General features: G+C 42.9%; 1 protein-coding gene and 1 long non-coding RNA gene across 8 annotated transcripts in view; one reads left to right on the top strand and one right to left on the bottom strand.

The window, feature by feature from the left end:
- LOC121286408 (rabphilin-3A-like) overlaps positions 1–12,332 on the bottom strand; it is a 161,794-nt gene that overhangs the window by 110,414 nt on the left and 39,048 nt on the right. For 6 of the 7 annotated variants that reach the window (XM_041203502.1, XM_041203501.1, XM_041203500.1 and 3 more), the window contains exons 3-4: positions 5,003–5,146; positions 4,103–4,232 (exon numbers count right to left, since the gene is read on the bottom strand). In XM_041203502.1, the coding sequence (XP_041059436.1) occupies positions 4,103–4,232; positions 5,003–5,146 (274 nt within the window). The remainder of the gene's footprint in view (positions 1–4,102; positions 4,233–5,002; positions 5,147–12,332) is intronic. The other variant, XM_041203506.1, reaches the window with a different exon arrangement.
- The window catches only part of LOC121286409, a 54,755-nt gene that overhangs the window by 9,799 nt on the left and 32,624 nt on the right, over positions 1–12,332 (top strand). The window contains exon 2 of the long non-coding RNA XR_005944931.1: positions 10,486–10,546. This is a non-coding gene — a long non-coding RNA (uncharacterized LOC121286409). The remainder of the gene's footprint in view (positions 1–10,485; positions 10,547–12,332) is intronic.

Raw genomic sequence — 12,332 nt, 5'->3', positions numbered from 1 at the left:
GGGGTGGGGAGGGGGGGAGCATCGCTCAGTGTTCCCCTGTTCCAACATGATGAGGCACTACGCTACATAAAGCAGACCCAGCAGGTTCCCTCATGGATTAATTGACCTCACCTGACACAGCAGATGTAGGCCACTATAGTCAACCTCAGTTATGGGTTGGAAAGTAGAAAATGAAACTGTATGAACCAGATTCCTTTCTTGGTCAATCCTTTCTCTATCAACCTCTAGAAAGTGAGCCTCTGAAGATTCCAATTAAGAACAATATTGAGCTGCATTGGAATGCCATCCTGTTAATTCTGATTTTTCCTCCAGCACCTTGAATACTGTGTGTAGTTTTGGTCTCCTTACTTATGGATGGATGTAAATGCTTTGGAGGTGGTTCAAAGAGGTTTACTAGATTGATACCTGGAATGAGTGAGTTGTCTTACGAGGAACAGTTGGGCAGACTAGGCTTGTTTCCACTGGAGTTTAGAAGAGCGAGGGGTGATTTGATTGAAAGTATAAGATCCTGAACGGCCTTGACAAGGTGGATGTCGCAAGGATGTTAGGATGTTTCCTCTTGGGTGAATGAGTCTAGAACTAGGGGGCACGGTTTTAAAATTAAGGGTCGCCCTTTTAGCATAGAGATGAGGAGAAATTTTTTCTCTCAGTGGGTTGTGCAACTTTGGAACTCTCTGCCTCAGGAGGTGGTGGAGGCAGGGTCATTGAATATTTTTAAGGTAGTGGTAGGTAGATTCTTGTTAAGCAAGGGAATCAAGGTTATCGGGGTTAGATGGGAATGTGGAAATCGAAACACAAGATGATCAGCCACGATCTTATGAAATGGCGGAGCAGGCTCGAGGGGCCGAATGGTCTGCTTCTGTTCCTATTTCATATGTTCTTACGTGTGTGCAATATGAATGAGGTTGGAATTCTTAGGGGGCTTTCATTTCTTCAATGTGTTGCTTTTAGCACTAAAACCACATTGGCATTCATCACTGATATTTTATGACCCAGTTTAGTGACTATGTTAAAATAGCACAGTTCGGAATTTAATGCAAAACTTCAGCCAATTGCCTAAAAACACCACCCTGTGAAAATTTAATTAAAACTCATCTCCCACGAAAAGCCAGAGGCAGGAATTCTCCCTGGCCTGGACTGCATCCCACTGTTCCAAAGCACTACAAGTTGCACAATGACACACTGAGCTAGCTGCCAGGATCTTTCTGTTCCTTGCACCTTCAGACCCGTTTTCAATTTAACCCTTCCTCTCTCCTCCTGAAGGCACAGACTGCTGTTGTCAATGGACAGCAGCTAACCTTAATGCCTTTTGTGAAGAAGGTTTTACACTGCAACAAGAGACAGAGCAGATCCACTGGAGCAGGTAGAGGTATTGCCGTTCTCACTAATCAGCTGGAAGGAAACATTTTCTAAAAGATAAAACCTATTCCAAACCTGCCCCCCACCCCCCGGCCAAGTATTTGGACTGTTGGTGTAGTGTAGTGTATTCATCTAGACACCAGAGGGAGAACTAAGACCTTGCCATTGGCACTGAGTCTGCAGCCGTGGAACCAAATTAGAGTTTGGCGGACAGCCTGTTTATGCAGGCAACCATAGTTACGGTCAGACTAGAAAAATTGGGGTTGTTCTCCTTAGAGGAGAAAAGATTAAGGGAAGATTTAACATAGGTGTTTAAAATTCAGCTGTTTTGATGGAATAAATAAGAAGAAGATTCTGTTTCCAGTTGCCAGAGGGTCAGTAACCAAAAAACACAGGTTTAAGTCAATTAGCAAAAGAAACCAGAGAAGAGAGAGGATATTCTTTTTTACACAGCAAGTTGTGGTGATCTGGGATGCACTGCCTGGAAGGGCGGTGGAAACATATTCAATAATAAAAGGGAATTGGATAAACACTTGCAAATTATAGGAAAATAGCAGGGGAGTGGGACTAATTGGATAGTTTAAGGCATAGTGGGCTGAATGTCCTTCTATGCCCTATGGTTATATGGTTTCTGGCAAAATTACTGTGGAGGAGCAGGAGCAGCTCTGAGGAAAGTTCAGGCCCAAGTGATTATGCCGCTTGTAAGCATCAAGGCCAAGATGATCATGCAGACAACCAAGCAAATGAAAAACAAATGGGATAAGGTACGACTCGAGCATTTATCTTTAAAAATAAATAAATTATTGCCTATCAGGGAGTAAAAAAGCTGAGCAGCCAGGGTTGGAAATCACAATCATCTGAAATGTCCCTTCTAAGTCTAAGTCCCACTTCACATAATTACCTGCTGTTCCACAGGCTACAATGACGCTTATCCACAAAATAAGCAGAATTGATACCATATAAATGGGTTAGAAATATCAGGCAGTTTTATTTGGGGGCAGGTTGAAGTCCACAGGAATAGACTAAAAGGGGAAATATCAACATGGAATTTCTTTGAATTAAGACTTTTTAGACAAAATTCTTTTGTAAAAAATGGAATTTTTTGGGGAACATTTGTATTGATGAAGATGAGAGATGGAACACTTGCAATTTCAGACAGACATTTCCTAGATCGAGTAAAGTACTGTCAGATGCTGAAAAGAACTCCGCACACTCTACCCTAACAATCCACCTTATTCCACTGCTGGTTCCGCTCCCATCACTAGCTATTCTGTGACCACTGAGTGAGAGAGTCAGGACTTGGAAATGTTTTGTGCTCTGGTTCCTATTCACAGTAGTGGCCAGAATTAGGATTAATCTTTAAATAAAATCCTTAGGTAGCAAATAAAGCCTTCTGTTTCTATAATGCCATATCATATATCTCAAAGTACCTCACTCAAAGAAGGACAGTGATTGTTGCATCTTCTGTGTATGAGAAGAGTAAATTTAGTTCAACTAATTGTCTCCAAATTTGACAGTGAGAAGAACAGAATTAAAAAAGACTAACTATAATTATTAACCTCTGCTTCCTTTGAACATTAGTTCATTAAGTTGCTTCACAAAATCAGGCTCAGTAACCGGTCCATTTCCTTCATGACACCATCCATAATTTTTTAATATAACTTAATAAAAATTGGACAGAAATAATCTAAAACGCATGTTAATCAAGTCAATGTATCGCTCGAAATCTAACTTTGTTTCTCTCCTCAGATACTGCCTGACCCGCAGAGTGTTTTCAGCATTTTCTGTTTTTATTTCAGATCCCCGACATTTTGTATAAATTGGAATTCTTTTAATATGTCACAGTTCATCAATGGGGTGCAAACAGATAGAACACTGGCTCATGGTCATGATGCACCATGCAGAGCAATGGGGGTGCCCGGCAAAGATAGGTTATTTCTGACAGGAAGAGAGGGAAGCCCTTCCCACCTACTCGTCTTAGACAATGAACTGACCCCAGTCTAGGGAAGACCTGAAAATATGAAAGAGATTTTAAAAAAAAGACAAAAATGGATATTGAGGCCAATTTTGAAAGGCTCCATCCACTCCTAGTGAAGTGGCTTGCTTAATGGGAGCGTGGTTCAGAGGCAGGACGATTATACTTCAAATTTTGATATTAAAGTGATCAGCACTGCTTGCTCCAGCTATTCCAAGCTAAAATGAATAAGCATTGGAGGTTTTAAATGAACCAGTGAGAAGGCTGGAGAAGGTGGAGCGGAAAATCATTACAACTTATGTCTGAGGCACAAAAATTGCTTCTCTGATTGCGAAAATGCCTATTAGGAAGCGAATTTTTAAACTGGAGGATTTCTTAAAGCAAAACCACTTGCCCAGTGACTTCAGTTCTGCTGCAGACTTGCAGACTGACAGCGTTACTTAAAAGATGCTGCTCCTGCAAAGACTGTGCTTGTTTAAACCCAGAAAGCCAGTTGGTGAAGGATAGTACTGCAGCCAATCTTTACTCAGGCTTATATTTATTTACAGAGTGAAATAGTACAAGCATATAACTCCTAACTCAACCACACAGTTTCAGCAAATGTCCCTTTACATATGTGTTCAAGTAAAACTCCAATTAATGCTCTCCGCCTGTATTCAATTAAACACAAATGATATGCAATTAACAGTTCTGCATTTTTGTTTTTGCCATGACTTATCCAGTCAATGCTGAGCTCACAGCACCAACTCCACAGAGCGCATCAATTACCTTTTTGCAGTCTTCACACACCACGGAGTGTGACCCCAGCAGCCCCAGCTGCTCCCCGCACAAGATGCAGCGAGATAAGCCGTCACCTAGGACATTCTTTCGCATGTTGTCCAAACGATCCACAAGGCGCCTGAATGTAAAACCGAGAAAAACGGAGAGTAAAGTGTGTACAGCTGTTTATGAGTTTAGTTTCTCACTGGGTGGTTGGAGTTGAAATTTCACCATTTAAATCTAATGGACAAATAAGAAAAATAAATGAACCATTTCATTAACCTTACATCTTGAAATATGGATTGATGCTTAATGACATATTATGAATTAGCAACTAATTCTGGAATTTTTCAACAGAAGACATAACAATTAATTAATTATTAATTACTTGCTTTACATTTACTGATATAATTAAACAATAATTAATTTAATTTATATAATTTAATAATTAAGACTCAAAATAATTCATTAATAATAATATGACTATTTATACATATTTACCATTGCTAATTATCAGTTAAACTGAAAGGATTTAAGTGAATATTTTCCTTTATTTATGAGTAACAGCATCATATTCCCCCCCCGGCCCAGTCAGGCTATTCTCTTCCAAGTAAACTTTGAATTTCTGGCGAGGGCTCTCCATTCAAAATGTAAGTCACTGAATCTTTTTTCAGATGTTGCTGGACCTACCATGTATTTCATATAATCATAGAAAATTCCAGCACAGAAGGAGGCCATTCGGCACATCATGGCTCTGCTGGCAATTTGAAAGAGCAGTCGTGGCTAGTCCCTCATTTCTATATTTATTTTTGAGTCAGTCACTGTCTTGAACAGAAGCCGATGTCTGGGTGATGAACTCTTTCGCACCCCCCCCCAACCAACCCCACCATTCCACTATACAGGACTCACCGAATTCGTTCCTGCTCCATCTCCTCCATCTTCTCCGCTCGAGCAATCACCCTGTTGATGATTTCCTTTTCCTCCTCAGTCAGTTCCTCATTTTTCCGCTGCTTCTCCGTTTTGTTGGTGTGGACTGACCAGCCGGCCCCGAGTCTGTCACAGGTTTTCAGACAGTGTTTAAAGACACATTCGCAAGTACGGAGTGAATACCTCTGGCTTCAAAGGAAGCTGGACAGTCACTCCCTCCACACAGCGACTGGGGAGGGGATGATTGACATACTCCCAGCTGGGTGGAGGGAAAGATTCTTCCACCAGACCAGAGCCAATCAATTCCCACTTCACATCCAGTTTAGGGTCATATTTAAAGGGATACAATGTGGTGGGAGCACTTTTCTTCCTCCACTCCCTCTGCCCTTCACTCTTGATGGCACTGGCTTCTGCAACTATGGTTCCTTGGAAGCCAAGTGCCTTTGGCAACTTATGCAAGTAACAGTTATACCATCCATGTGCCCATAGAGTGACTGTTGTTACACTTTTCTCCACTGGGGAAGAAGCATCACATCAAGACGAAATGTGACTCCAGTCCCACAGCAACATGGTTGACCGTTAGCTTCACTCTGAAATGGCCTAGCAAGCCACTCAGTTCTAACAAATCACTACCAGCGATTCCAGAAAGTGGCGCACAATCACTTTCTCAGGGTAACTAGGATTGGGCAACAAATTCTTGCCATACCAGCAAGGCTCAAAATTCCAAGAATGAATTGAGAATAAAAAAGCCAGAATGTTTCTTCCTTCTGGTGTCCACCTCATACCTTCCAGTGGTGGTGGTGCTCACTGTATAATAATCAGATAAGACACCCTGACAGATTTATGTCCCTCCCTGTCCCAACGATTTGAAAGCACTTGGTTGTATTAACATTGCTGCTGTGACTAAAACCAAGTAACTCAGCGTGGATGGGGGCTCAAACCTGGGGTCCTCCTTATCCGTGTGACCCATTATCACAGCAATCAGTACACTTACCGTCAACTGAGCCATTGTAGGATTGAGAAATGTTGAAATCATCACCAACGGTGACTCTAAAAATTCACTGAAAGCATTTTTTTTTAGTTACCTCATGTCTGCTTTTAACTCTGTTCAAAACTGTTTTCATTTGATTTGAAACCAGGGTATTTTATAACTTCTTTCACATGGATCTCAAGAACGTACTCACTTTTTATGAAGCTACTGTACATACAAGTGTACATTCTTACATAGACTTTATGAATGCACTGTATGATTAAGATGCATTCAAATAGATATTTTATACGGCCATTGTATATAAGGTGCACCACCCCATTATAAGTCCCATTCATTGAGGCCTTGAGCACAAAAAAAAAGCGAGGCTGATGCTCCTGTGCAGTACCGAGAAGGTGCTGTACTGTTGGAGGCACTATCTTTCAGTTGAGATGTTAAACTAAGGACCCCTTTGCTTCCTCAGGTGCACATATAAGATCCCACAGCTCTATTTCGAAGAAGAGTACAGACGAGTTATCCCTGGTGTCCTGACCAATATTTATCCTTGGTCATTATCACATTGCTGCTTGTGGGAGCTTGCTGTGCACAAATTGGCTGATGTGATTCCTACATTTCAACAGTAACTACACTTCAAAAATATTTTACTGGCTGTAAAATGTCCTGTGTTCATGAAAGGTGCTATATGGACACAAGTCTTCTTTTTCTTTTAGTTTCCGGAGTCAGTGTCTAAATATGAAAACTTGATTGGCCCTAGAACCTGGGTTAATTGACAATGACACCAAATTGCATTTATGTGGTATAATGAAGAAGAGTCATATTGGACTCAAAATGTTAACTATTTTTCTCTCTCTACAGATGCTGCTAGACTGCTGAATTTTTCCAGCATTTTGCTTTTATTTCAGATTAAGTATAGTGGGTAGGGGTTCTATGTACTTATGATCAATCTGTTTGGGATCGATGCCTTTCATAGCTAGTGGGGAGATTGCTGGACGATGGCAAACAGAAAAGCATGAATAAACCATGAAGAAAAATTCCACCCTCTCCGTACCAGGAGACCACTGAGCCAACTGTGATGTTCTGCGGTAAGAACAGCATTTTGCTGCAAGTAGATTGGAAAGATGCTCATGAGATCACATGACCAGTGTCACAATCCCAGCACACCTAACTGGGTATATCTACTGGAGGGAAAGGGCTCCCATCCTACCCAGATGACTCTTGTCTCCATATTGAAGTGTAACCCGTCCCACAGCAACCATATGGTTGAAAGAAAAGTTTTTCTATTCATTCACAGGATGTGGGCATCACTGGCTAGGCCAGCATTTATTGCCCATCCCTAACTGCCCTTGAGAAGGTGGGAGTGAACTGCCTTGTTGAGCCACTGCAGTCCCTGTGGTGTTAGGGATGGAGTTCCAGGATTTTGACCCAGCGACAGTGATATATTTCCAAGTCAAGATGGTGAGTGGCTTGGAGGGAAACTTGGGAGTGTTCCAACTGAGTGGCTTGCTAGGCCATTTCAGAGGACATTTAAGAGTCAACCACATTGCTGTGGGTCTGGAGTCACATGCAGGCCAGACCAGGTAAGGACCACAGTTTTCCTCCCTAAAGGACATTAGTGAAGCAGATGGGTTTTTATGACAATTGATAATAGTTTTATAGTCATCATTCCAGATTTTTATTAATTAAATTCAAATTCCACCATCTGCCATGCCATGGCACTGCCCTGGCTCTCTAGATTACTAGTTCAATGACAATACCACTAGGCCACTGCCTTCCCCTGAAACATACATGGGTGCTTTATACAATTGCAGTCTGGAGTTACCTGGGAACAGATGCAATCAACTCTGCTGCTCTTTTGCGAACATAGGAGGATGATGCCACCACCAAACACATAAACACATCTTCCCTTCACTGCTAGCACCCCCCCCTCACCCCGTCGGCATTCCGTAAGGACCATTCCCTCTGGGACACCCTGGTCAACTCCTCCATCACCCCAAACACCTCATGCCCCTCCTATGGCACCTTCCCATGCAATTGCAGAAGGTGAAACATCTGCCCCTTTACTTCCTCCCTCCTCACCGTCCAAGGGTCCAAACACTCCTTTCAGGTGAAGGAGCATTTCACTTGCATTTCCCTCAATTTAGTCTACTGCATTCGCTGCTCCCAATGTGGTCTCCTCTACATCGGGGAGACCAAACGCAGACTGGGTGACCACTTTGGGGAACACCTTCGGTCTGTCCACAAGCATGATCCAGACCTCCCTGTCGCTTGCCATTTCAACACCCCACCCTGCTCTCATGCCCACATGTCCGTCCTTGGCCTATTGCAATGTTCCAGTGAAGCCCAACGCAAACTGGAGGAACAGCACCTCATCTTCCGACTAGGCTCTTTGCAGCCTTCTGGACTTAATGTTGAGCTCAACAACTTCAGACCATGAACTCGCTCCTCCATCCTCACCCCCTTTTTTTATCCAACACCCTCCCATTTTTTCAATATTCATCTTCGTTTTTTAATTTTTATTTTTTCAATTTTTTATCCACTTATTTTTATTTATTTTCATTTTATTCATTGTTTTATCCCCACCTTTTATCCTATTTTCAATCTTTTTTCCCACCACCGTCCCCCTCCCCCTGCCCCACCCACACAAGGGCTATTTGTCACTTGTTCATGTTGCTCTTTCCAGAGTGCTTACCCTTGTCCTGCTATTACATTCTGCTCTCTGATCTTAATGCCACCATCAGCACCTCCTTTAGGCAGTACCACTACCATTAACACCCCTTTGTCCTTTTGTCCATGACCATCTTATTCAATCTCTCCTTTGTCTCCACCTATCATTGGCCCTCTATCCAGCTTCACCTGCTCCACCCCACTTAAACAGTATACATGTCATCACACTTTACTTATCTTTAGCTCTGAAGAAGAGTCATGTGAACTCAAAACATTAACTGTTTTTTTTCTCTCCACAGATGGTGTTAGACCTGCTGAGTTTTTCCAGCATTTTCTGTTTTTGTTTCAGATTTCCAGCATCTGTAGTATTTTGCTTTTATATTAAAGTTTGAACCCTGATAATGTAAAGACCCTAACCTAATGATCAATGCATTGTGTTACTCTGCTCTATCATTTTTGCATTTTTATATTTTACTCGGAAAAATGATTGATTGCAAAACTTACCTCATTTCAGCACTTGGCAACGATGGAAATTGATTTTAAATCACTAAACCTTTGATGAATGAATGAATGAGTAAAATTACATCCTCCAATCAGAACAGGAGGTCTAACTGGAACTGGGGAGTTTCTATGCAGTTTGGGGTCTGTTGGTGGGGATCACCTCTGCACAAACAAATGTATGTTTTTACTGAAAAGTAACAGCACATGGTATGTACTACAGCTCCTGCCTATGGGGGAGGTGGTGGCATAGTGGTAATATCACTGGACTGGTATTCTAGAAGACCCAGGGTTCAAATCCCATCATGGCAGATAGTGAAATTTGAATCCAATAAAAATCTAGAATTAAAAGTCTGATGGTGACCATTGCTGATTATTGTAAAAACCCATCTGGTTCACTAATGCCCTTTAGGGAAGGAGATCTGCTGGCCTCCATGTGACTCCAGACCCACAGCAATGTGGTTGATTCCTAAATGCTCTCTGAACAGGACTACTAGGGATGGGCAGTAAATGCTGGTCTAATGAATAAAGAGAGATGTTTTTGGAGCAGTCAGTAATTCCTTTCATCCATCCCCATCCTTACCATCCCTGTATGAGGCAGTGAGAGGGTGGCCTCTGTGTCATCTGCTATAGTGAAGAGGTGGGCCACTTTGATCCTAAGCTGCAGAAAGTATGTAGATTGTGTGGGTTGCATTGCTCTGAGGGGGTAGTCTCTGTGTAGGGCTGGGACAAAAGGAATGTTTCTCACCAGTGACTTGTTGGCTCAATTGCTAGTTAAGTCAGAAAATTGCTGCTTCAAATCCCAGTCAAGGATTTGAACACACAAACTAGGCTGATACACCAGTGCAATGCGAATGGAGTGCTGCATTGTCATAGAGTCATTGGGGATGATCTCGCACAGAAGGAGGTCAGTTGGTTCATTGTGCCTGTGCCATCTCTTTGGTAGAGCTATCCAATTAGTGCCACTCCCCTGCTTTTTGCCCATAGCCCTGTCAATTGAGTCATTATTTGGATTAAATGTTAAACTGAGCTGGTTTTTCAGTCAGTTCCGGTTTGAAGTTTGAGGTTTGATTGAATTTTTGGCCAAGTTCACTCTGGCTTTTCAATGACTGATTCGGTGTTGAAAAATTACTTGAGTCTTGCTGATGAACCCTTTCATCATGAAGCTGGCTGCCTCTAAACTGTGATGAATGTCTCGGGTTGGCTTGCTGCCAGCTTTGCTTCAGTTGCTGCAAGTGTCAGACTCGTTAAGATTATTTACAGTCATTAAGATACTTTATTTGACTAATTGCATTTTGTCTCCCATTGTTCATAGCAAAGTGACATGCAGCAGAGGAGAAAACTATCACCCAGGAAGATCCCAGACCCAGGACATGGTACGTTTGGCAATTGCTTCTCTTCCATTATCTGCGCTGTCCCCTTCCCCACCTTGTTGCTTTGAGGGGATATGTAGAAGGTTTGCTCCAGCACCTCACCAACTGCCCACTCTTCGTGTTCTGTGCCAGACTGTTTAACCATGTGAGGGAGAGGGCCCACATCGGAACCAAGCCCTATCCACCAAATTTTCACAAAGGAAACTCTCTAGTCAGGGGTTTGCTCCATTGTCATGAGAGTCGGAGTTTCTGCCAGTTACCACTTCCCTTACCAGGGAGCCAAGGTCAACTTTGGAGTTTTGACTGTTGCACCAACTTAGATCAGCTATCTGTGCACAAAGCAAATATTGAATCATATTTTGAATCAAAATAGATAACATGCAATTGTGTGGATACAGGGTCAGGAGGGACAATGCCATCTTGTCTCCTCTACTGAAATGACCCAGAGACATGTTCCTTGGGTAAGGGGTAGTGTTGAGAGTACGACCTGGAAGGGTTTAAGCTGTGGCTGTGGGCTGGAAGGGGCCTAGCCGAAAGGTATGGGCTGAGGGGTTCACCCTGCCTTGTTTGGGAAATTGTGCAGTACTTTAGCAGGCAGTAATACTGCAGAGAATGAAAGATGGTTTAAAATGAGAAAAAACATTGTGTGTCCTGTCAGAGGTTCGGGAGGTGGGAACATCTCTCCTGACTTGGAAATGTATTGCCATTCCTTCACTGTCACTAGGTCAAGGAACTCCCTTCCTAACAGCACTGTGGGGGTACCTACACCACATGGACTGCAGCGGTTCAAGGAAGTAGCTCACCATCACCTTCTCAAGGGCAGTTAGGGATGGGCAATAAATGCTGGCCTAGCTAGCGAAGCCCACATCCCTTGAATGAATAAAAAAATTCCCCATTCAGCAAATGAGGCTCGGATTGAATATTGTCTTCCGTTATTCTCTTTAAAAGATGATCCTCCCTGTTGTAAATGTGCTGTTGATTATTATTGTATACAGAGGGAGAGACACACAAACACATGTGAGAGGAGACTCGTGCTGATAAAGCAGCACTAGGACTGTCTCTCACCAGCCAATGGCTGTGCCTGTGTTTGAATGAGTTCACCTTGCAATACAAGAGAGATCAGCTCATTCAAAATCAGATACTCTTGGCATACGTGAAGTGCTGAGTGCATGTTGTGTTTGTGGGATTGGGATTTCAGATGTCCTGAGAATGTAAACAGCCACTGGTGCTTAAACAGGGGGTAGGAGGGCACAGGGAAGAAAAGACACCAACAATTTGAGGCCCAGCACTGAGGTGGACCTCACAGAAAACCCTGTAAACAAGTGTCCCCTTCAGTACCCATTAATAGCCTTTGTTGAGTGATTGCAGATCCTGTTCAGCCACTTTACAAGGTAACCAACTCTTGCAGAGAAAAATGATGGACATTCTGACATTGGGGTCCATTATGGCACAGGCTGGGGGTGGGGGTGGTGTTGCTGCCAGGGGTGTGAAAGCAGGCGCGGGGGTTTCTGCCAGAGCTCAGAGTGAAAACAGGACAACAGCAGTTACTGCACCTGCACAAGATTTAAAAGCCCAAAATTATGTGTTGCCTGAGATGCATGCAGCCCAGAGCGCAGGACAGTGGACTCAATTACAGGACAATCCTGTAAAATAAGAGATGGTTGGTCACCCTGGTCACTTAACAGGGGAAGGGGGAGGTTCCCTAATTAATTTTGCATAGGTCCTTAATGAGCCTTGTGACCAGACCCCAGCAGACCCACAGTTTGGGGCAGTGAGCAACTTGAGCACA

This window comes from Carcharodon carcharias, chromosome 13, assembly GCF_017639515.1.
Source record: "Carcharodon carcharias isolate sCarCar2 chromosome 13, sCarCar2.pri, whole genome shotgun sequence".
In the NCBI taxonomy this organism is placed as follows: Eukaryota; Metazoa; Chordata; class Chondrichthyes; order Lamniformes; family Lamnidae; genus Carcharodon; species Carcharodon carcharias.
The sequence above is the reverse complement of the archived record's forward strand: the minus strand, read 5'-3'. Positions and strand labels throughout refer to the sequence as shown.